Consider the following 25,802-nt stretch of genomic DNA (forward strand, 5'->3'; position numbering starts at 1 on the left):
GCAGTTTTCTCATCCCTTTCTCTTAAGCAGAGAGTCTGGTCCTCAGCTGACATGTTATTGGAGTATATAATCCTGGTAACATGCACTTTTGTGTTCATGAAGGTAACACAATAAACATGTTTCAGGACATGTGTGATAAAAGTAATATAGCTTTTATTTTTGTTCTTGCTACAGTGCATCACAACTTATTAAAGGCCCTCACCATTAAGATACAATTTACTAATGAGGGACAGAGTTAGTGTACTTTTTCAGTTAATTTAACAATTTCGGGTCACAATATTATATATTAGTGCTCTAAAAATAACCCAGGTGTGAGGAAGTGCAGCACTTGCAGAAATCAGCAGATGACAAAGAAGAGACAGGAGTCAGTGTTCTTATAAGGAGGGGACATTTTTATTTATAACACATGGTGCTGACAGGGAGTCTCCAGCTCTGCGTCTATATTACAAGGTCGATCTGCAAGGCTGCACATGTACGGTACGGTATTTGGAAACCCAGATTGCAGTGGCACTATAAACACACGCTTGAAACAACAGATTCAGTCTTTTTTTGTGTTTGTTTGTTTGTTTTTCTTCATTTTCTTACAAAACGGTACAAACAACAATACAAAAATTTGTGCTGTTGACATTTTACAAAAAAAAGTCTTTTGACTTGATAACTGTGCAAGTTTTTTTTTTCAGCATTTTTTCTCCTCCATTTGAAACTATGCGAGTATGGTACACCAGAATCCTTTCTGGACTGCAACCTCGGTCATGCGGGCTGCGACACATTTTGAAATGTTGTATGATTACTGTAATAGAAGTCATCTGTCCATTATAGAAAAGACACATGCAAAAAGCTCCAATTGTACAATTACAATTTGCTTTACTTGGTCTGTTTAGCTTCAAGCAAATACTACATTATGTACACTTGGACTTGGAGGAGAATTGGGAGGATTCACATGAAACACTGCTGCCTGTCTTTGTGATTCTGGCCAAAGCAGGACAAACATCTGGCTTTTGCTGGAGTCTCCCGTCATGTGTGTTTCCATTGTCTGGCAGTGTCCTTAATGAGACCAAGTTTCCTTTACCTAACATTAGTCAGAGATACAGAGGAGCCACTGTTGACAAGCCAGAAGGTGAAGGACTACAGCAGTGCAATAGTTCTTCCTTCATTCTAATTTTCTCCCTCACTTTAGAGTGGAGCAAGGATACAACAAGTAATGATCAATCTCCCTTCATTTCCCCTCACTAATTGCATTTAAATGGTAGCCGGGTGTGACCGACTTCACCGATGATTTGCTGTCATGTGTCATTGTGATAACATTCAGCATCATAATGGCACTGTGTCATGTACATAACTATGACACAGTTAAAAAGTTCAATTACCTTGTGTAAAGTGTGTGTGTGTGTCTGGTCTGAATGTCTGTTAAGAGAGCATGGGCATTTCATGACGCATGCATTTATGCTGTGAATCCTGGATGGCCTTCAGTAATGTTGGAGCTCCACAGGTGAATTATAACACTGCTGAAAGAGCTCATATAATATAGAACACTCACATATATACAGTAAGGCCTAGAGGAGAGAGTGTGTGCTAATATAGACTGTACAAGTTGGTTTGAAATGGAACCTTATCCCCACGATGAAGCTTAACTTGAACAGCGACAAGTATGGCTGTAAGCTTGTATAGAATCACACAGATTCTCTTACTGTAAATGCACATGGCTTTTGGTGGTGAAATATACCTTGTCAAAACTGGAGTGAAAGAAATAGCAAAGACCACACAGAAACAGACCAATCATGTCACCAAATGTATAAAAATGTTCTGTATACACAACATTTATATGTCGGAAATTATCACAAATAGCAGAAAGTAACAGCTGTGTTTATTCTGTAGGATGAGGAGCAATCGGATAGATCAGAGTTTAACCCAAAGCAAGCTGTGAAAACCATTCCTTTTTCTCCACTCTGTTTCCGCTCTGAGCTGACAGCTGTCCTGAAAATCACCACTGTCAGTTTCTGTGCTACAAGCTTCAATTTACACCCATTTATCTAAGAATCTAAATCAAGAGAATCCTACCCTGTTAACCTTTCTAAGAATACTTCTCTTGTTTACAGTCAAAAGGGACTCTCATCCTTATTTTGGCATGATGGATATTTGCATCAGCATTTATCTTCTTTCCATTCACGCTGAAAGTGCAGGTACTTCTTCTCACAGTGGGCTCATTTGACCATTTGTGAAAACCAAAGATTGTTAAAATGAACCATTCTCAGGTGGGGAAGAGCTTAAAAGCAGCATGACACAAACAAGTAAGTGGTGGATGCTTGTCATCGCATCACCTAAAGAACACTGCTGTTATGAAGATTTCCTTCAAGCATTCATCACATTCCTAATTAATTTAAGATCTGGTTAATCTACTTCAAGTTTAAACTCCACTAAGGAGTATTTCAATGGGCACTAAGGAGATAAGGAATAACTAAACCTTTCCATCATTTCCCTGGTTCTTTTGTGAGATATTTTGCATATTTAAATACAAAGACTAAAGCTCTTTTTTCCAGTTCTCTATATGCATTTCTGGGAGCCTGGAATATGATTACAAAAGCCCATGGGTAGTGCTGCTTTTTCATTATGTCATAACACAACTGTCTCTCAAAATGTCTGTCTCTTAAAGCGCTATTACTGAAGGTTTAGTTTTGCAAGCCTGCTTTGATTTAGTGTAGAACTTCATAACAGACTTTCCCTTCCTCTAACGTCTTTTCAAAACCTCTTGAACTTGCAGCCAACAAATTCAGGAGAAAATTTCAGATGAATGAAATGCTGCCTGAAGAGAGACAGATTGTGAAGGCGCTAAATCCCTGGCTGAGGCTCAGCTCCCCCAGTTTCTGTGACAGGGACCAGCACCAAAGTTTGTATATTAAAAGTTTGTCAAGAAACAACAGTGAAAAATAAAATAAAAAGAAGGAAAAGAGACTCACAATGTAGCTCACAATGTAACACCATCTGAGCTGCTTGAAGTCATCTAGTCTTTTCCCTTGTGTTTTTACAGTTTACATAGTTTTTCTTTGACACATTTACCACACAATAATTGGTGCCATGTTAATTACTTTGGGTGTAGGGTTAAACATGCAAACCTTAAATGATCTTAACAGCAAAGTTTCCTTAAATAACCCTCATAGGTACTTTCACATACAGTAATAAGCAACACACTTGACTTCAGTCTTCAAAATTTTGTAACAAGCCTTATCAAGTTTCAATACTGAGAGCTCAAAACAAACACAGCTGCTATTGAAGCCACAATAAACAAGGACACGCAATGCATTTCTTTTCTAAGACAGTCCCATTTTGTATATTTGTGATTTCACCAATCACTTTCAAGTTGGTTGGGATCTAGAAGCACAGATATGCCCGACATGAAAAGTTAATGATTTGTCCCTAACTTGCAGTACAGACACACTGTAGGCCTCTGTACAGTACGTGTACATAAAGCGCCCTCGTAACCCAGTCAGTGCTCCTCTGAAACCAGCACTGACATCTCCCGCAGCTACCGCAGCCCCATCGGACAACAGAAATGACAAGGGAAGGTCTGAGTTAAAGGGTCAGGGGTCATATGGGGGCATGTAAGCCCAGAAAATGGCAACCAATCCTGAGTTAGCGGGAGTCTGGTAAAATATGCACCACTGAAGGCACTTTTTAAACAACAGTGCTTCTGTTCTAAGTAATTCAAGTTCAAGAAAGAATAAACCATGGCCCTCTGTGCAGGAAGGACTTTCATATCTGTGTTCTTGTTCTTCTATTTTCTTCTTTTGTTCTCCTCAGACAAAGCAAGCAGCTCAACCTAAAGCTTCTGCAGAAAGGCAGGCGGGGGCTGACAGCAAGGGAAAAGTGAAAACCCTCAGGAATAGAGAATGGCTCGAATAGAAGGGGAGAGGGGGACAGACAAAAAATTGAAAAAAACAAAAACAAAAAGTGTACAAACCAGACAGAAAACAGAATCAGACAAAAAGAATTAAACCTGCATCTAGCATAAAATTGAAACTGAAACTAAAGCACGAGAGTTTAAAAATACAAACAATGAGAAGCCTGCAATTCAGAGCTTCCGTTTCAGTCTTAGACAGGCTTCGAGCAGTAGGCGGCTGAGAAGAGCACCCGAAAGTGACTCACAGCACTGGTCCTCTGTGGTGAGTAATTTGATTGGTTGGTAGGTCAGTCACTTGGTCAGTGTGAACATGTCATTGTTAACATGTATTCAGTAAGGGTGTAATAACCCCATTTGTTAGAGGGACAGAGCGTGGCAGGCCAGCTGACGGGACGAGGGTGTGTGTGTATGTGTGCATGTGTGACTGGGCAGATTTAATCATCATCCCCTCCTCCGTACATGTCGGCCAGCTTCTTAAAGCGAGGTCCCCAGTCGTTGAGGTAGTCATAGTCCTGATCCCCTGTGCTAGAGGAGTTAAGCGAGCTGACAGAGCCAGCAGTGGAGCCACTGCCCTCGTAATCAAACACCAGCAGGGAGTCATAAGGAGGAGCAGTGGGGTCGTTGTCTGCTGCTCGCAGACCCTGAGCAGGAGGAAGAGGAAGCAAGATAGTGGTCAGTAATCACATGTTCAGAGTGCAAAAATCAGTGCATGAAAAGCAGTAAGTTAAAGTCAACTCCAGTGATTTAGAATTGCACTGATGTGGGACAGGTTTAAAAAAGAAGATCAAAATTGAAGCAGCAGAAGCCAAGATATCCTGACATAGAGCAAGTCCCTAGTATAGGTCCAGCTATAAAAATGGTGGCATCTACATGATGAACCAAAAGCTTTTCATTATATCCTCCCTTCCTGGTAAATGCTTACATCCTTCTGAATTTCCCCACTTTGTAACTGATTATGATTTGTAATTGTTTTGTTATACAACCCCAACTCCACAAATGCTGGGACACTGTGTAAATTGTAAATAAAAACTGAATGAAATGCTTTTAAAACCCCCTTTACCCTTTACATTCATTTGCTACCAGTATAAAGATAAGATATCTAATGTTCACATTATATGATAAATGACATATTTTGGTTTAGATAAGCTTATTCTGAATTTGATGCCAGAAACATGTTCCAAAAATGGTAGGAGAGGGGCAACAAAACCTGGAAAAATTGTGTGATGCTAAAAAAACACCTCACAGCTACTTAGGTTAATTGGCTCCAGTATCATGACTGGGTATAAAAAGAGCAACCCTTTTAGAAGTAAGGATGGGGTGAGGTTCACCACTCTGTGTAGCAAATAGTTCAACAATTTAAGAATAACACTTCTCAGTGTAAAATTGCAAAGATTTGGGGGTTTTCATTATCTACAGTACATAATATCATTAAAGGATTCAGAAAATCCAGAGAACTCTCAGCAAGCAAGTGATAAGGCCAAAAATCAATAATGGATGGCCGTGATCTTCTGGCCCTCAGGCAACACTGCATTAAAAACAAATGATTCTGTAGTTGAAATCATTGTATGGGTCAGGAATACCTCTGAACCTCGGTCAACTGCATCCACAAATTCAAGTTACAACTCTACTATGCAAAGAGAAAAACATATATAAACCAGATCCCGACACACCACCACCTTCTCTGGGTTAAGCTCATTTAAGATGAACTGAGACAAAGTGGAAAACTGCCCTGTGGTCTGACGAGTCAAAATTTGAAATTCCTTTTGGAAATCATGTATGTCACGTCCTTCAGGCTAAATAGGAGAGGGACCCTCAGGCTTGTTATGAGCAGGTCAAAAGCCAGCATGGGGGTGCATTAGTGCACATGGCATCAGTATGAATGTGAATGTGAAGGCACCATTAATGTTGAACAACATGTACAGATTTTGGAGCAACATTTGTTGCCATCCTGACAATGTCTTTTTCAGTGAAGGCCTTGTTTATTTCAGCAAGGCAATGCCAAATCACATTCTGCACATATTACATGGTTCCACAGTAAGAGTCGGGGTACTAAACTGGCCTGCCTGCAGTCCACATCTGTCACTCACTGCAAACATTTGGTGCATTATAAAGTGAGAAATACGACAAAGCAGGCCACACACTGTTGAGCCGCTAAAATCCTCTATCGAGCAGAAATAGGAAAACATTTGCCTTTCAAAACTAAAACAGTGGGTGTCCTCACTTCCCAAACACCTGCAGAGTGCTGTTAGAAGAAGAGGTGATGCAACACATTGGTAAACATGCCCCTGTACCAACTTTGTTGAAAAGTGTTGCTGGCATCAAATGTAAAATGAGCAGATCCCCCCCCCCAAAAAAAAATATTCTCAGTTTCATATTTTCAAATAAATATATGGGTTTTAAAAGACTTTCAAATCATTTCATTCACTTTATTATTTACAGTTTAGACAGTGCTGGGGTTGTAAATTTGTAGTCAAGAGCCCTCCCGTACGATGACATCACCATGACATCATCAGGGTTGTTTTATCACTCAGAAGATATTATGCAACTGACAGGCTGAGCAGTACTCTTCATAACTGTTAAAACTGGCCTTCATGTGACAATTATTACTCAGTGGACCTGTACTGCATATATTACTGTATCATTTGAATTATCAGCATTTTAATATTGCAACTGGAGCAACTCAAGGTGGAGTTAATTTGGCCTACTTACACTGGTGGGTAGTCTAAAATATAATAATGCAACATACTCACTAAGTCCCATTTGTATGTAAAATCTCCACCAACTAGTAATTACAATTAAATGTAGTGGTGTACAAAGTGCATGTACAATATTCTCCCCAGAAATGTAGTGGAGTAGGATTATATAAAAAAAAAAACAAGATAATAAAACTCAAGTACCCCAGAACTGTAGGGGAACTCTGCCAGTTTAACACATCACAGTCTGTTTACAGATCTTGGAATCTACTGCAACATATGTGAACAAAGTTGTTTAAAGACTTTTGTGACTCCAGAGGAAGCTGCATGAAATGTATCGCTCATTCTGCTGCATCAGTTTGAATACTTTTTTAAACTGTACAACATGAGCCCCACAATGTTATAAGAGTGAAATGCTAAACTGGTGGAGTACTCTTACAAAAATGCTTGGGTAAATGCACTTTCTAGTAATGACATTTACCAGTTCTACTTTGTTCCTGCCCTTTGTTCAGGCTCATGTCTACTGTAGAAACATACAGTATATGCAGTTAAATAGGACACATGGCATTGAGCATGGAAAGCTAATGAAAATACATAATATTAAAGAATGGACTCATGCATCTTGACAAAAAATAACAGCATTATTATTCTTGCCACTGTACTTGAGTTCTGAAATTTAGTGTTCAATAAGTTTGTTTTGGCAAATTTTGCCTGAATAGTACAAAGAACAGTCACTGTAGCTGCATACATTTATACAGAGCTGCTTGGGCCAGTTGTTCCTGAATTAGATTTATTAATCAACAACCAAAGTGTATTCATTAATATTTGTCAAATATAAGATGTGAACAGATCTGAATGGTTTCTGCTGACAATTAAACCTGCACTTGTTGCTTAGAATGATAAATGAGGGCCATTGACCTGAAGGCTAGGCAGGTGAAGAGAATGGACATCATCCACTTCACTGGAATACAGAAAGATGGACTGATAGAAACCTACAAAGCCTCAACCCCCAGTGGTACAGTGCATAGCAGGAACATCGTGTGTTTGTGTTTTACCAGACTGCTGAAGCGAGATCAGGTGAGTACATGTGTGAGTGAGGTGGGTGGAGAGAAAGGGAGAGAGAAAGAGAGAGTCAAGGCTGGATGGATCAAAGCTGAACAGCTGCCAACACCTCTCGAGTGTGAACATGTTGTCATGAGTCTGTCAATCAGCATTTGCTCGCATCGGTGTGCCAACACTGGTGTTGTGTGTGTGTGTGTGTCTAAATAAACCTGGCACAGTGAGAGCAGCTGAAAAGTAAAACAAAACTCCTTGTTGTTTCTATCACCGTTCTGGAGTGTATGTATTTACCGGCATCCAGAAACCAGTAATCACATTACATGTCAAATTGAATGAAAGAGAAAGTGAGAGGCCAACTCACTGAGGGAGGAACAATTTGATGACTGTTGAGCTCCTGTGCATACACAATGTAATGTGTGTGCCTGCTGTGTGTGTGTGTGGGCCCTGCAAATTCACCTCATGGATGAAGTCCCCAATGTCTCCAGGGTGGGGCACAACAGGTCTGATTGGGTACTGGGACTCAGGGATGATGGGACGTTCATCCACCCTGCGGACGCCAGGCGGCTTGCTGATGATATGCTCCAAGGAGTCAGGCTGCTGCAGCTGACTCAGGTCATAGTCCTACACAGAAACGTACAGATATAAGCAGGCATGGGAAGTCAACGCAGAAAGCACATTTCTATTTGCGTGCATCTCTTCGGATCTTACCTGGTCCTCCTCGCCTCCTCCCTCTTCGTCATATTTGAGGATATTGTCTCTGACATCATCTTCAGGATCAATTAGCAGCTGCTTAGTCTGCCTTTCCTTCTCCCTGCGCTTGATCCACACCACAAACAACAGCACCATGCCTGCAATAATACATACATGAACATGCTGACCTTTAGGGCACACTAAGAGGTAAGATTATGTAAATCATGTGTGTGTCACCCTTGAAAAGGAATCTCAAAACCTGATGTGCTTTACTTGATTAAACAGAAAAATAAACCAGTTATGGGCAGCATGGTGAAGCAGTGGTTAGTTCTGTCACCTCACAGCAAGAAGGTTTTAGGTTTGAGCCCCGGTCAACCCAGTGCTTTCTGTGCCGAGTCTGCATGTTCTCCCTACTTGGCTTCCTCTCTGGGTACTCCGGCTTCCTCCCACACCCCAAAGACATGCAGCTTAGGTTGATTTCTATGGGTGTGCATGACTGACTGTAAGTGTCAGCCCTGTGATAGACTGATAGATCTGTCCAGCCTGTACCCCACCTCTCGCCCCCCAACGACCCTCTTCAGGATAAGCGGTATAAATAACGGATGGATGGATGGATGGATGAACCAGTATGGAATTTGGGTCATTGCCAAAACTTGACTTGGTGATCGCAGTAGTAATGATCTCTGTATGTATGAACAATGTAATCCATGGTAACAAATTAAGTCAGTGTCATGAATCACTGGCAAGTCAGACAGCAGCAGATACTTTCTCAACCAGGAAAAGAAGATAGAAACTCTTTGTAGATGCTGGAGATGATTCTAGAGGTCAAGGTAATCATCCATTATACAAACTATTGTTCATGTTGTATTACAGCCTAGTGAATGTTTAATGGCTGTGACCTGAACCGCACTTTTTGGGGGAAAAGCTAAATAAAGTCAATGACAGGCAGCTTTAACTTTTGCATTGTGCACACGTGTGTGTGACACAACAGAAAGTGGTGAAGTGTGTGTAGATGAATGTGATCTGAACAGTTGATACTCACTGAGCAGTATGATGATGCAGATGAGAATGGAGATGATGGCTCCAGTTCCCAGGCCAGCGGCTGCCACGGCTCCAAGAGTGGTGCAGTCTCCGTTTTCATCGCAGGGACACACCTTCACTTTGATGACTGACCTGTTGGACAATGGAGGGTTCCCCGAGTCTGACACAATCACAGGGACCTCATACATCCCCGGCTCTAAATATATCTGGTTTCGCAGACCCAGACGGGCATAGTCGCCTGTGTAGAGTGAAGAGGAAAGAGAATAATTACTAGATGTTGCAATTAATCCCATTAATATTCCAAAATTACAGTGACCGTCTACCTGCAGCCTAACTGACCAGCAATTTACATAAGCAGTTTATTGTGACCAAAATCTGGAAAATAGGTGAAATCGGTATCTCAGTATTAGCTGGAAAGCTATATACTGTGTCATCTGATACTATATCTATCTACCTATCTACAGTAGCCTATATGAACGGTGGACCCTAGAGACAGAGCACATGCAAAACGAGAACGCACTGCAAATCCCAAGAAGCAAATGCAAAAACACAACATGCTGCAAAACCCACAGCACAAACAAATGTCAAAGCAAATGCAAAAAGAAACAATAGCCAGCCATAAAGTCCAAACTGAACACGGCAGTAGAAGTATGAACATTGTTGCTGCCTATCCAAGTCAAGCTCATCACTCCCCCGTGGCGTCCCGGAGCACTTCCCTTATGGCTTTTCTTTTTTGCATTTGCTTTGACATTTGTTTGTACAGTGGGTTTTGCAGCACGTTCTGTTTTTGCACATGCTTTGTCTCTAGGGGCCACCCTACATCGGTGTTTGTGTATAAGTGGTATAAGCGGCTAACAATCAGAACAATTTACTATAGTACTATACTAAGTTTTGCTGCACATCAGAAGCATTTTTTTATTGGACTGTACTTCCACACTGACACCTCCTCACCACTAATCCGAGAAATTGTCCAGTTGCGTCGAATGCTGGTGGGGAAGTTTGACAACTCGAAGACAAAGGGTCCGGCGTTGGGGTCCGTGTCAGCGTCAGCGGCTGTGATGTTGACACCGTTGACGTTCCTGTTCAATCTCTCACAGATCTGAGACTCCCTGGGTATGAGCGCTGGGGGGTTGTCATTAATATCTATCAGATAGATCTGCAGCGTTCCTGTGCCGCTGGCTGCAGGAGAGCCTGGGAGCAGGGAGACAGATGAAAAAATAGTATCATGATGAGAGGAAAAGATGACAAAATAAGATGTGTGTAGTGAAAGGGACAATTGAGAGGGAAGAGGGACAGGAATTGAAGACTAGAGGGAAGGCAAATAATGAAAAAGAATTTTAAAAAGAGATTAAAAAAAAGTAGCACTGAAAGGAACACTGTTTATTCACAATGGTGATGCTAAGCTTAGGGATGCCAAAGAGCTGCAGGAGAATTTCTGCCCTCAACAGAAACACTTCTGACAGTTTAGCCTTACAGTCAAATCAAACCCATCACAGTCAATCCAGATGCGGGCACAGCACATCAGTCACCCTGAGAGGGCTGAGGTACAATAATGATGACTGTAACACAATCAAACAAGTCCTAGTCTGTGTGTATTTACACAATACTTTGAGAGCTGTCTAAGATTCTGTAGATAAAGGCACGTCTGCCTGCAATATTAATAATGTATTTCTGAAAGATGAACTGGGCATTTTCATTGTGGTGCACACAGTCCTTCATTCTCAGATAACACAATAACTTAAATATTGCAATACATACATGCATACAAAACTATTCCCTGCTCACAGACAATCAAGTATTCTTGATAATATTTTACTCAACTTTCCAGTAACCTCAAGAATATCACCAAAACCCTTAATCATTACTTTGTTACCTGAGCAAGTAAAGCAATATGAAATCAGTTGTGACTTGCCCACAGTGCAGACTATGCTTATCTCATGAGGTATTTTATTTTTTTAATAGAGACAATATCCACCGATGAGCCAAAACATGACCACAGATGAAGTGAGATAGTTGAACATTCATTATATTATAATAACAGCACAATATGTCTGGGATATATTGGATGCTAAGTGAACTGTTGGCTTTGATAGCCGACATGTCTATAAGAAGGGTCAAAATGAGGTCAGAGCATCTTCAAAATGGCACGGCTCATGTGTATGCTCCCAGTTACCAGTGGTGAGTACCTACTGACAGTGGGGTAAGCATTGCCAGGGGTTCAAGGACAGACAAAGCACAAACTGTACAACATTATGAGAGGAATGTATCACAACACACAGTGCACTGCACCCTGCTGGTCAGAGTGGCCTTGCACAGACGTACAGATGTAGCCTCTCACATAACAGCTGTGAAAAGTTATGATATTGTCTTTCATGAACTCTCGCTGACTTCACACCGTAGTTTCAGATGAGTCCATGTTTGTCTGTGGCAACTATAAAGGCAATTGAAGAAATTTGGTCTGATCCTGGGCAGCCATTACAGGTGCTGGTTCACTACAATAATGTCAGCCTTGGACTGTAATAACATGCACTGGTGCGCACAGACACACACCTCATCTGCAAACATAATTCTGAAGTACTTTACATTGAGCAAACAGGCCAACAGCATTTATAGAGAATTGAGAGTAAAGAACAGCCACTTTAAAGAATCAAAGACAATCTAGCAGAGCAAGGCCACAATTGCATGAATGTTTATATGTGGTATGAAGATGTGGCAGAGAGAAATCTGAGAAAAAGAATGCTTATCAGTACAAAGCTCAGAGCTGTTTGTTGAGTGTGTGTCGTGGGGTGACGACCCTTAGCTGCCTCCAATTACAAGTCATTTTCCTGCCATGCCCCACTGGCTGAGTCACTGGATGGAATCAAACGACCCATGGGCCCATCTCTGGGATGAGATAAGGGCAATGTAATTTACAAAGATTATGCAAAGCTGGCAGATCTGCCAATTAAACATGGCAACAGAGGAAGACATTTGCCACAAGGAAAGTGAGACACAGTTGAAGATGGAGGGTGGTGATGGTTGGTTAAACAATCAAAAAGAATAAGAAAAGGGCTCGAAGAACAGAATAGATGCAACAAAACATGTTGATGTGATTAGTTATCATGAGACAAATAAATATTAGATGAAAAATACATTGAAATAAAAATTATAATTGATGGCATAATAACTCAAGTAACTACATTCTTATTATGACTATATATTACTTCATAGTTGTTCTATGATTACATCATAGTCTATATTATTATTACATCTATTAGTACATACATTATTACCCCCATCATATTCAACAGGTTATAAATATATGCTATCCAAATGTTTCTAACTGCTATTTAGGGGATTTTATTTGGTTCTTACTATTACACTATCTATTAGTGGCTACTTGCAAGCACTGTTACACATATTGTATATATACTTAATGTAGGTCTTAAATACAAATTTAACACATCTAGGTAATTCATAAACACACAGGTTCAAACACACACCTACACACCACTCTGCCGGTGTGTTAATCCCAGGCATGTATGGGGGACATGTGGAAGCAGCTTGCCACAGCTGATAGGAGAATTATGTGGGTCTTAACTAGCTAAATAAATAATTATGTTTGTGTAAATTCCTCAAAAGGATTTGTATTAACTCCTTTTATTGATGGTGGCTCAGAGATGTGTGGCGTGTTGAAAAGACTCGTAGCAAACCTTCCATATGTTCTTTGAAGACCACTTAAATGCAGTATATAAACAATACCACAGGTTTCTGGAAAGGAAAACGGTGTCAAAAGGGAAGGAGGCAGTCAGATTGTGCTGGAAGGGCATAAAAAAGATGCAATGCAATGCAAGTGTAGTCCTCACCAAGCTGCCATCAGCTCTCCATATCCTACTACCTTACTTCTTACCATAATCCCTCTCATGTTATGATGGCTGGCACTCCAGCAATACTCATGCAGTCAGACACATGTACACACAGAAGCACACATACACGTTATTTGAACTGTTGGTTTGTCTTTAGAAGTCACGTCTGTTCTAATATCAGCCAAACCTACAATAGCAGTAACATGCCTGTATAAACTGTGTGCCTCATGAAGGCCAGGCAAAGAAAAAAAATTCTGAAGGGCCTATAAACTGTTCAAGGAAATAGACAAGGCCTGTGATGGACCGGAGACCTGTCTGGGTGTACCCTGCCTCTTGCACAGTGGCAGCTGGGATTGGTGAAATAGACAACATATTGAAATGATAAAGACAGGAAATGACAGGGAGAGAAATAAAACAAGGAACAGGGAAATTTGTTTTTGAAATCCAGCTACACAGGAGCGCACTGCCTCTAATCCAGCTGCCTCTTCCTTCCCATCAGCACAGCAGGTTACACAACATGGTGTCTGACATTGCCAATTACAGCAAATAAATGTAAAGAAATACACATATTTCTTCACCTAAATGTGTTGCAAATGAATGCATTCACACATGCTTGCACCTATAAATACGCCAGTGTTTCCAAGCCAGCTCATCTTAAGGTAAACTCACCAGTGCACTGCACGTCATTGATAAGGTAAGTGGGGAGGGAACAAGCCTTCTCTTTTTATGTCACATTGGTTTTCTGTGGTTGAGTTTGTGCTCAGTTAAGCTTGGGTTTCATTTCTGGGACAGAGCAAACAATGTATGTCACATGAATTGTAAGAAAAAGCAAAAAGGAAAGGAGAATAAAAAGGTAGGAGCAGAGGAGAGGTGTGGAGAAGAGACATGATTAACAGTGCGACCACCTCTGTGAGTCCAGGATTTTATCCAAGTCTAGCCCAGCTGCACTGCACTTGAATGTCTTTCTATCTGTTTAACCACATGCAGATTTCTTTGCTTTTATTACGTTGTTACAGATATACTCAAGTGGCTTAATTCATAGATTGTGTTTTAGAATTTTTTTGCACACTCTACAGAAAGATACATCTTTGACAATTTTTACCCTAACACATTTATCTAAACACGGGCTCCTTATCAACAATGATTCACACTCACTCTAATTATAATCACTATAATTATAATGTCAGTAGACATAAATTAATGACAAGATGTTCCACAAAGTGTGGCTACAGAGAAATATGCCAAAGCAGCATCTTTTGATAAAAACTGCATTCACATTCTTGCTGTTCAAGAACAGCCAACGTTCACATATTAATCATGATGAGAAATGTGAGAATAAGTTGCAAATATATTCAGAACGAAGCATGATAGTATCTCCGTAATCAAAAACAGCCTCAAAGAATTAAAAATCACAAATACGTTACTGAAAAAACATGCACTAAAAATCCTCTTACCGTTGTCTGTTGCCAGGAATGTGGCTTCATATACATTGTTTTTGACATAGATGGATTCCCGGTCGAGCATCGCTGTGGTTACTATCTGACCATTAGTTCTGTTGATGGACAACCAGTCTGCAGGGTCATTCAGCTTTGAATACCTTAAGACACACAAGGACAGATCGATGGAGATGTTAACGGTGGTGTTTCAGCATTTACAAGTAATTATACATTTTCTCTTGTGTCTGTGCATAAATAGATTGCCTGCACATACACACACGCCCAAAATCACAACAGCCTGACCTTCACACAGTTTAATTCTTCATTGACTTTTCCTCCAGAGCCTGAAGCCTACAGTCAATTTCACCTCATTTTCATTTCTGTGTACCAGGCACTGAAGTCAATTACCTTCCTAGTTAAGCACTGCTGCAACTGCCTGTGTATATGTTACATGCACGTATTCTAGAAAGTGCTTGGTTATGCTGGAAAAGGATTATATACAGGTGCTGCAAATGTTCATGTGTCTGTGTGTAGGGGGAAGCTGTGTATAGAGTGCAGACCGGATGATAGGATCTCGGTAACGATTGTGAAACAGGAAAGTGGATGTGGTAGCAGGTGGTGACACTCCCCTGGGATAAGGGCAGAGAAGGAACAGGGGATCATCTCCAGAATTGAATGCCAATCTCACTCTGATCTAACTGTTCTTGTTTCCCAGGCTTTTGTTGCTTTTGGTTCGTTCCACACTTTCAATTCTATCTGATCGCTCTCAACACTGTCGCCTCACCTCATCTTGCTGTGCTTTTGTATTCATACGTTTTCTTATCCCTGTCTGTATCTTCTCATCGTTGTCTCATTCCCTCTGTGATACAGAGTTCATCAACTGCCACCTCTCTTGGCTGCAGGTGTGGACATGTGATACTTTGGCCTTACACATTAAGGTTTCTACATCAGTCGGGTTTCATTTACTGAATGTCAGTTTGGGCAATAAGGCCATGTTATTGTCCGACATATACTTGCACTTTTTAAATTAATGCAACCTGAAATGGATTTGACCTCATAACTTTGCTTTTATATTTACTGAATTGTAGTGTAGTGCAAGGTCCAGTGGCTAATTTATTTGTTTAAATACCATATGTACATTTCTACTTACTCTGAGAAGAATGAGAACTTAGAGAACTGGGTGGTGGTAAGGAGGGGGTGGACAGAGAGTATTATCTCTCTCCTGCAGTGAGGGAGGTAGGATTTTCCCAGCAGGCAGTGGGCATGATCCCAGGCAAAGCGCATTGCGGGGAAGGGGATCACAGAGATGACATTCCCACACTCTTGATGGCTTCACGCAGGCGAGCCAAACCCACAGCCACTGACTGGCAGACTGAAATCACCAGCAGGACTGCAGTGAGTCCATCACAGTCAGGGGATGAATGGGAGACGGAAATGATCAGGAATGTGTGGGAGGGGAAAGAGGGACAGGGAGAGGTAGCATTCCGAAGTAGCAGCATGTTTTGTATGATCTGGCTTTAAGATCCTCGCTGAGATTGACATGATACCTGTCTGCTCTTCTCTGTCCAACAGCATCTCTATTGGCTTTGCCATGCCAAACTGTCTCTCTCTGTCTGGGCTGGGAGTAGAATGTTCTTTCCAGTGGAGGACAGACAAACTGGGGCACTTTCTACCGAGCGGAGGGAAAATAAAGGGTCAGTTCACTCATATACCCACAAAATTGCTCTTGTAAAAACATGCTTTTGAATTTATTGAAGGACACATGTTGGGGAAATTGTTTATGCTCCAAGACTTAGATTAGATGATTAGATACAACTCCTTTCTGTGTGCTAAAAATGAAGGCAGAGCCAGCAGGCGATTAGCTTAGCGGGGGCAAACAGCTAGCATGGCTTCATCCAAAGATTAGAAAATGTGCCTACCAGCCCGTCTATGGGTCACTAATCAACACAGTAGATCTTGTTTGGTTAATCTGTACAAAATTGAAGTCTGCAGCCCTGGAGATTCTGCTAATTGCCTGGATGCCTCACAGTGATGACAAGACTGGGAGAGGTCACTTAACTTACTGTTTTATAGTTCAGTTTCTGTGCAGATTAAGAAGAAGTGTTAATTAGTTAGCATTAGAGGTGTTGGTACTGCAAGTGGATTCGTTTTTCTCTCTTTTTTTCTGACCTCTGAACAGGACCAGAGTAGCTGTTGCCTTAGCATAAAGTTTCTAGGCTTTCAGACAGTTGTATCAACCTACTCAACTAGCTTTCACCAAGAAAGTGAACAAATGCAATTCCCAAAACTATTCATGCCACCACAAAGGAAATTCTATTGGCCCTGGGAGAAGAAAAGACAAAAATGGAGAAAATGGTGTATATAAAATGTTTTCCTCAGTAATGAGCTATAAAATACCACTGGCAACCTATTCTTTTCTGGGCACACTGCATGATAACACAAGGGAATGTGTACCCTCTGATGATAAAAGCCATAATGCGAAGGTTTGTTCACAAAGCAGAGTGTTCTGCTCACCACTACACTTTAATTAGGTCTCCTAAACAGCTCTGAGTGCAGATGTAATAAACCTCATATGAAGAAAATAAAGTCCTGAATGAACAGTCTCTGGAGCTGAGCTGATTTCCAACACAAAGGCCAGACAGTGCTCTGCATTGTCAGTCCAGGTCTTGAGAAAAACTCCAAGTAAGTTAACAGCAAAGTGTGGCTGGCTTTATACAGCCACATGCACTTACTTCAGCTTTGCTGATCATGCTTGGTTAGTGATAGGCTACTGTGGCCATTAGAACAATGACTGTGAAAACACCCCACAGTGTTTTTGTTTACAGGTCCAAACTGTCAACAACATTACTGTGGGCATTTGGCAAACCCTTTCACAAATTTTTTAATGAAGCACTGTGCCAAAATCTTGTCTTCTTGGAAAGGTAAAGAGGCCGTTTTTGAACAAAAAAAAAAGTGGCTTAAATGTTATATTGTGTGAAAGTTTTATTATTCTTTCCTGTGTCCTATTTCCAGTGCTTTCAGCTCTCGTCTACCTGAAGGATTCTCTCATTTGGGAGATGGCTGCTGTGCGAGTACAGCTGGATGTATGATTAGGCCTGGCAGGTTAGTGATCTTAGCAAGCAGCAGGCAGAGATATGACATTTATTTTTCCAACCTCCAACCCTGAGAGTGAAAAATGGATGTCTCAAGCTTAGTCAAGGCATTTTGGGTAATCATTTATGCCAGTGTCTCCAGTCCCATGTCTTGACCTTACTGGTTAGGTGTCTGTTAGGTGATGCATGATGCCTCCCTCTCCCCACCCTGCTCCTGTCCACATTACCTCCTCCCCAACCCCAATAGGACACTGTCAGTTTGTCCCTCCTTTGATAAGCTTCTGTCAAGTTCAAACCTTGACCCGGTGTCAGCCCACCATCCACAACTCCCTTCTGCCTCTCTTCACAGCCCCTTACATCTTCACCTTAGTTTAGTCTTTTAAAGCTCCTTCTTATTCTTATCCTTGTCTCTCATTATGTATCTACACCATCCATTTATTAACACATACTGTGCGCCATATACAGACATACACCATAAATTACATGTAACATATACTGTGGTGTCAAACCTAAGTGTCTCCTCTGTGGAAAGAAATGTGTCAGATATCACAGACAAAAATATGACAGGGTGATGTAGACACTGCATAGGGTTTTAGCTGACTGGCAAGAATGAGCCTCTGGATTTCTGTTTCTTCAGAATAATGAGGATTCAAGACATAGAGGGAACAGCTGTGATTAGCGCCTTTGCATAACAGTCTAAAGTAGACACCTTTTATGGAACTGCTGTAAAGCAGCGGGATTGATAGCGATCCTATCCAGATGAATCAAAACAAATGAGACGGTGCATTTGCTATCTCCCACTTCCTTATGTGGTGAGAGCAGAGATTTAGTTTATGTTAAAGAGACTGTGACAGATCACAGCATGCTTGTAAATGGCTAATTTAATTCCAAGATGTACAGGGGCTGCAATCTTGAACAGGTCACGTAAAAACAGGAAGGAAATCAAAGAGGTCGAAGTGAATTCAACAGGGAGAGAGGAAAAGAGAGAGGAAGACAGAGAGACACCAGCTGGTGACTTTGGCATCTTCCTAAATTATAACGTACACCCAATTTACTCTCATTTGCTGTGAAATTAGCTGGGAAATTTGTTTAGATATTTCCCCGGAGAAAATGGTAAGGAAGTGGCTTTTGGAGTCGGAGGTGGCTGGAAGTGGGTGGTATTAATGTCACACTGAATAGCCATGTTATCAACTCATTTGCTGTGCTATACTGTGTTGCTTTTAAATTACACCAAAACACTCACTATACTGCAGTTGTGTTATTTTAATCAAAAGCGTTCTCTTTGCAACATCAATACTGAGCAAAGCTTACTTTATAGATTACCTCTAAGTTTGAAAGGCTGTGATACAGTCACTGCTGCTCTCAGACTGACAACACAATCGAGGAAAGGTCTGCTGGTCATTCAAAGGTTGGTTTACATTTAAAACCCAGCGAGGCTTAGCACAGGGAGCGAACACTGCAGGTGGACATAATGCTGTGTCAGGCATTTGGGCCGGAGCCAGTTGTTCTTTCTACCCTCCCTCCATCATTCCTGTCATCTTTTCTGTTCTTGCGCTCTTGTTTGTGTGTGCACCTGCTTGGATGTACTTATATAACCTACAGAATGCACACACTTCTGATTACCCCAGAGGCTACTGTACCCTATTAACCTTCTTACACACACCCCCACTCAGAGTTCTCTGCTGGCTCATAAACTTCACAAAGCAGGACTTTGAGAGACGGATGATGCCAAAATATAGTCCCGTTGTTGAACTCTCACCCCTAACTACTGACATGGAACCTATCCAAAAGGCTTTTTAGCCTGCTGTTAGCGCATATGGAGGGATTTCTGCCAGGCTTTGCAATGCAGCTACCGAGACTTCAAGCCTCATTTGGGCAATACTCTTCTGCATATAGAGACTGTCCACATGTATCAGAACATATCCAATGAAAATTAAACTAATGGAATGCAACTAAGATGTCAAAATGATCCCAATTAGGATTCCCTTTGTCTGATCTATTGCAATCATCCAGTACCTGATTGTCTGTTGCATCTGTAGTCGGTCAGGATCTGAAGCTGAGAAGGTCGTCAGGCTGGTGCCTGCAGGGACCCCCTCCTCAAAGCGGATATGTTTAGGGTTTGTGGGAAAGTAAGGGGCTTCATTGACATCCTGGACAGATATGGTGACCCCAGCTGTGGATTGGAGAGAAGATTGGATGCCACTAGCTAGGTGGGCCTGGTTGGACACCACCACCGTCAACATGAAGGCACGGTTCATCTCAAAATCTACTGGCTGGAGGGAGGAAGGAGAAGATAAGGTTCAACTGAGTTTAAGTAGGTTAAATGTTATAAAGCCTTCAGTCAAACAGTCAAAGGTAGTTTGTAGATAATCAAATCCAGCAAGAGGGATCAAATTACATAAGTACCATGTACACCAGCAATGTTGCAGCAATACCTTTTATAGTCACTCTTGAATGCTACAGTATATACATCTGTGCTTTTATGTTTAATGATTGCAGAAATATGACATAAATATCAAATGGGTAGACACAATGATATGAGCACTTTTAATACACACAAATTACAGCCTCAAATTTCACAGAAGTGAATAAACAGCACAGCCCGAACAAAACGAGACATTATAAACTATATTTACAGTATGTGGTATTAGTATTATCATTGTGGCCATATGTACTATATCATTTTATTCGAGTTTTTCAGTGGGAAAAATGGCTGAAACTATATTTTACTGTCAAAAACAAATAAATTCTTTACTTAATGCTACAGTATTGTCAGTACTGATGTAAATAATAGAGAATAAACAATTTTCTCATCTTGTGCTGTCAGTGATTATTACTACTATTAATGTTATTAACATATTTTATGAGCAAAATATGTCAAGTATTCAGGCACAGGACATACTATACACATTTTGCTGGTTAAGTGTTAAAACCCCTGCCAACATTTTTCTTTCTGCCTGTGGCTGGGGAATATGTGTTGAATCTTGTTGATGATAAAGAACAAGCTATATGAACAGATGTCGTGTCAAGTGGTTCCCTGATGAATTGGACCTATATTCTCTCTTAATAACCAAAGAGGCAACACACACACACACACACACACACACACACACACACACACACACACACACACACACACACACACACACACACACATATAAACATAAACACACACCTTGGGAAGAGACAGCAGGGCTTTGACTATTCATAGGGAGCTGTCATGGCTCTGCATTTTTTGAGCGAGTGAGTTTGTGTGTCTGTGTGTGTGTACCCTACAGGGGGTTTAACTGGCTGAACCTAAACCAGAGTGACAGTTCCGTGGACTCCTAATGAAGGCGACATGTTCAGGTTCAAGTGATAACAACAACAAGCCAGGAAATAAAAAAGAGAACAAATATGCTGTTTGTAGGTACTGCTGGCACATTTCTAACTAGGCAGCTGATGATTACCGCCACAAGGCTTGTGTCAGTGCTGTTTGATGGTGATGTTAATGACTTTGAGCACATCTGTATGTTGCGTCGCCACAGTGTTTTCAGTGGACAGTGTGGCAGCACTGCTTTGATATTAAAAAAGCATCCTTAATCAGGCAGCTGCTTCACAAGGGCAGTATATGTTTGTGTGTGTGCTGGCTGGTTAACCTTTGTGCATGTAGGTGCATGTTGGTATAAGTAAATGTAAGCACATGTATGTGTGTTCGTGCAAGACACCATGGTGCACTGGGAACCCATTTACAGGCTACCCATGCTCAAGGCACTTTGATCTGCAGCCAGTGGTATTCAGAGCACAGGGTGCTCTACAGTATAGCTGTAGGCTAACTAAAACACACACACACACACACACACCCACCCTGAGGGAAGTCAGAAGGGTTAGAGGTCAATAACACAGCTTCCATCTTGTGCCCATGGGCCATCACATCTTACATCTATGTATCGCTTCACTCGTTCTTCTCTTTCACTCTTACCTAATTTGTTCCACCAGACTCCAACTTCCCACCACCTCATCTTCTCGCCTCTGCTCCACCCCCCACCCCCACTACCTGCCCTCCCCAACTCCCAGTGATCTCTCCCTCTCTGCAGTCTGCATTTCTCAAACCTTGGAAATCTGTCTTCGCTTCACTTCTCTCCTCCTCTCCACTTCCCTTGTCATCTGCCATGTTTATCATAAGCTGTGATTTACATATCTTAATGACTCATTCAAACCAAGCAGCTCTGTTTGTGTGCTTTTATGCACGCCTGTTTGTCCTCTGGCTCTATTACCAAGCAACAAAATGAGAAAATGTCTCATAAACTCCCCAGAGAGCAGTGGAAACGTGTGACATGTTCTGAGTAAGACCTCAGTTAAGACCTCAGACCTTGTATACAGAGGAGCATAGGTCCCTCATGAAACACAGCCTGCCTCATACCTGGGTGTCAGTGGACTTCAATCTGTTTGTACTATCACCCATAGACGCCTCATTAAAACATGAACACCAAGGTAGCACCTTGTGTTCATGTCTTGACTTTACATATCACACATTATCTGTTGTGAGCCATTTTAGCTTTGTTTCCCCAGACTGAGTGGACGCCCCTGTGTTTATTTGTTGAGACAGTCTGTTTCTTGTTTTTCCCAGCAGGGTGTCCTGTCGCTTATTTTATGATTTCCTGATAACCTCTCATGGGTCTCTGTGGAAGCTTATGGCTGCTGAATTTGACATCAGGGAATGAGAGGGATGGATTATAAAAGGCATTCATCTAGAGATAATGAAGAGAAGCAAAATACCAATGCTCATTGCTCAGGGTGCTGTGGGAATTATATGTAATATGATATGTAATTGCTGTTTAAAAAACATTATTATAAGATACGAGTTGTGATTTGCATGAGTCAGATATACAAGGGCAATAATGTTGGGTCCTAGGGGTCACAAAAATAAACAAGGTGCTTCTACAAACAAACATTTGCGATGAACCACTCATAGATGAACACACGAATACATAGCCTAAAGTCCATTTATACACTTTACATACACACAGAATATAAGCTGAATATCATATTTTTCTGTTCTTTTTTGTAAATGGGTTAAAATCCTCAGGACAACATGTGTCTGAGAGGTTAAACTCTAACATAGCAGGTTGTTACAGGACATGGCTTTGTTGTTGCTGTCATTTACCACAGCAGCTAGAACATTATGAGTGTATAAAAAAAAACACTGCCTTTGTAATTGAGAAATCAATACCTAATCTGCTACAGTGGTCTTGCCAGCCTTTGTATTTAAGTCTGTCTGTGAGTGTATGAGCTGTTTCTGAAGGGCGCAGCGGCCTCCAATCCCTCATTTAGACATAAAGGGGCAAATGAAAGACAAAGATCCCAACCTGTCCCCATTTAACTCTGTAGTCTATTATTATTGCTTGCGCTAAAAGAGGAAAATCTGACATTCAGCACAGAAAAAGAGACAACAGTTTTTTCTACACTGAACCCTCTATAGGGCCAGAAGCTGACAGGCGGTGTCTTACCTTAACCACGGTAACCATGCCATCATTGGTGACAGGGTCAGTGCGGATGGTGAAGTGCCCAGATGGGTCTCCACTGATGATCCTGTAGATGGCATTCCAGTTGGGCGAGTGTGGTTGGTCAGCATCTATCACCGTCAAATTAGCCACCACAACATCCACTCGGTTTTCTGGGACCTCACCGGAAAACTACATAGAGTAAAGTAAAATGATACCTTGTGATATGTTGCATCAACATATCTTTACTTTTATTGTTAGCTGAGGTCTTTTGGGATGCATTGAGCCGTTGAGTGTGCCAATTTATACAAAAAAGCCACTGAGTGTGTATCTCTCTTTTACATTTTTCTTTATAGAGACGGTCCTCTTTTCAGTTTTTCAGGTAGAGTAAATTTAATGATCTTGCTTTTACCACTGCTGAGTAGTAAACAAGCCGTAAACACACCAGCAAGCACACGGGCGTTGTTCCACTCTTAATGTTTTCTGCTTTTTCTGCATTCTACGTACAACGGGTACGTAGAATGCAGAGTTGACAGGCGATATTTCATTCTTTTGAAAGCCAGAGTGACAAAGGAGGAGAGAAAGGAGGCAGTAGTGGGGAGGGTTAAAACAGCTGCTTGAGTGTGTATGAGTGACTTTTAGTTGTCCCCATGCTGTACAAACACATGTGCTTTGTCCTGATAAGCCCAATGAGGAGTGAGCTGCTGTCTGTCATGTGTCTGTTATGGTGGGGATTGATCAAAGCCGTATGGGCTCAGGGGATAAAGCCCACAAAGACGAACTAACAACAGCAACAACATCACAGCTACCCTGTAAAATACAAGTCGACCGCTGCACCACCTATATGAACAACCCATCAAGGATTAACTGATCATGTGAGGTCAGAAGGTGAGCATGCTGTCATGTCTTCACCTCATTTTGTGGCAACACGCATGGACTCACCGCATCACCAAGGGTAACAGGCGTGGAAGAGCCACCGAGCTGCTTATGTGAGTATAGGATATCAAAGAGCAAAGCCCCAGACCAAACACTACGACAGACCATAATACCCTGCCTGGCAACCCTCACATCGCCCAGCAAACAGTCGAAAGCAGCGGGAAGATTAAGGTGCTGTGTCAGGAGTGCTGTTCAGGACTCAATGACATTCTTAAGAAAACAGACAAGTCCGGGTGGTCCTGATGAACTGCCTGCATTGGATAAGTCATATGTTGGTGTCAGAGTGTGTGTGTGCTAGTTTATTACTGTGGTTTGGTTACATCAGGCACCCAAACCTCAAGTCATAAAGTGCTTATTTATTTTTCTCATAGATGACTATCTTTGGCAGCATATGTGCAGTTCAACCGCACACACTCACACTCTACAGTATGTAACATTTACTCATACGTATATATGTGTGTGTGTGTGTGTGTGTGTGGTGCAGAATGTAGAAGTTTTTGCTTCTAAAGCTTTGAGTGAGTGAGCCTCGCTCTTCTAACCAATCAAGGAAGGTCAAAGTCAGAGGTGGGACCTCATGGCTGTCAGTGTTTACATGACCATGATTCACATTTACTACTCTTCATGCATCCAATGCTTCAAGCTAGTATTAGCTTGGACAATGACCTGACTTACAGCCTAGCAGCTCCTGATTAGCTGAGACAGTGAAGGCAACGAGGATGTAAGTGAGGCACTGAGCGGAAACAGAGACAGGGCTTGTGGGAGGAGTGGACTAGTTTACTGTCCAGTCTCATGCTAGTGCTGGCTTAATTTTCAGAACTTGCATATTGTAGCTTTAAGGTTGTAAAGTAAATCAATCATGAGTACAAAAGAACATTGCTGATAGTGCACTAAAACTAAAATCTGTCAATTGTGATTTAGACTGCAACTGCGAAGTGCTCAGAATACACTCGAACTCTTGACTTTGCAGCTCTGATCTCTAATGTAGCATTATGTGCATTTCAAAACACCAAAATTAACCAAAAAAGGATGATATGAACATTTTTGAGGAGACAATAGCAGTATGAGTAGGATTTGTGTTATATTAAAGATTGAACTTTGGGATGAGAATTTAAGGTTAAAATCTTTTCTCCAGAACCAGCAGTTGCTCCCAATTCTTCACTATATTCAGTGATTGTTCAGTCTTTTATGAAAGTGAGCTTTGACATTTGGTAGGGTTATTGTCAATAATACATTGTGATGCAACATTACAGTCTGTCTTGGAAAAGCCTTGGAGTTATTCTCTTTCTTTCAGTTTCTTAATTATTTATTAGATGAACACTGTGTTGGCTCTAACTCTTCTTACTGGTTGTGGCAGTGTATTGCAGTAGTGATAGTTTCAGCAGTGGACTGCTGTATGACTGTGGTGTCTTTCAGCAGACTCACTCTGCTCAGGTAGTTTTTCCTTATTATTATATGTTGTCCCCAACTGGTGGACTAAAGGAAAGAAGGGGGAAGCACTTTGATTGTGACTGGCACAGAGTGCAGCTGGCTTTCGCATAGCACTTGACAAAACACCTTGTGCCAACACCCTCGCCCTGTCAGTATCTTGGCAGTGGAGAAACACTAAAGCAAGCAAGTGGAGGTGAGAGGAAA

General features: G+C 41.4%; 1 protein-coding gene across 1 annotated transcript in view; it reads right to left on the reverse strand.

Moving 5' to 3' along the window:
* Window positions 1-371: 371 nt before the first annotated feature.
* Window positions 372-25,802, reverse strand: part of LOC109966095 (cadherin-4-like) — an 82,387-nt gene continuing 56,956 nt past the window's right edge. Inside the window, exons 7-14 of the mRNA XM_020610705.1 lie at window positions 23,241-23,426; window positions 19,768-20,024; window positions 14,678-14,820; window positions 10,330-10,569; window positions 9,380-9,616; window positions 8,356-8,495; window positions 8,104-8,268; window positions 372-4,536 (exon numbers count right to left, since the gene is read on the reverse strand). Coding sequence (XP_020466361.1) covers window positions 4,330-4,536; window positions 8,104-8,268; window positions 8,356-8,495; window positions 9,380-9,616; window positions 10,330-10,569; window positions 14,678-14,820; window positions 19,768-20,024; window positions 23,241-23,426 — 1,575 coding nt within the window. The 3' untranslated portion in view covers window positions 372-4,329. The remainder of the gene's footprint in view (window positions 4,537-8,103; window positions 8,269-8,355; window positions 8,496-9,379; window positions 9,617-10,329; window positions 10,570-14,677; window positions 14,821-19,767; window positions 20,025-23,240; window positions 23,427-25,802) is intronic.

This window comes from Monopterus albus, unplaced genomic scaffold (assembly GCF_001952655.1).
Source record: "Monopterus albus unplaced genomic scaffold, M_albus_1.0 scaffold106.1, whole genome shotgun sequence".
Classification (NCBI taxonomy): domain Eukaryota; kingdom Metazoa; phylum Chordata; class Actinopteri; order Synbranchiformes; family Synbranchidae; genus Monopterus; species Monopterus albus.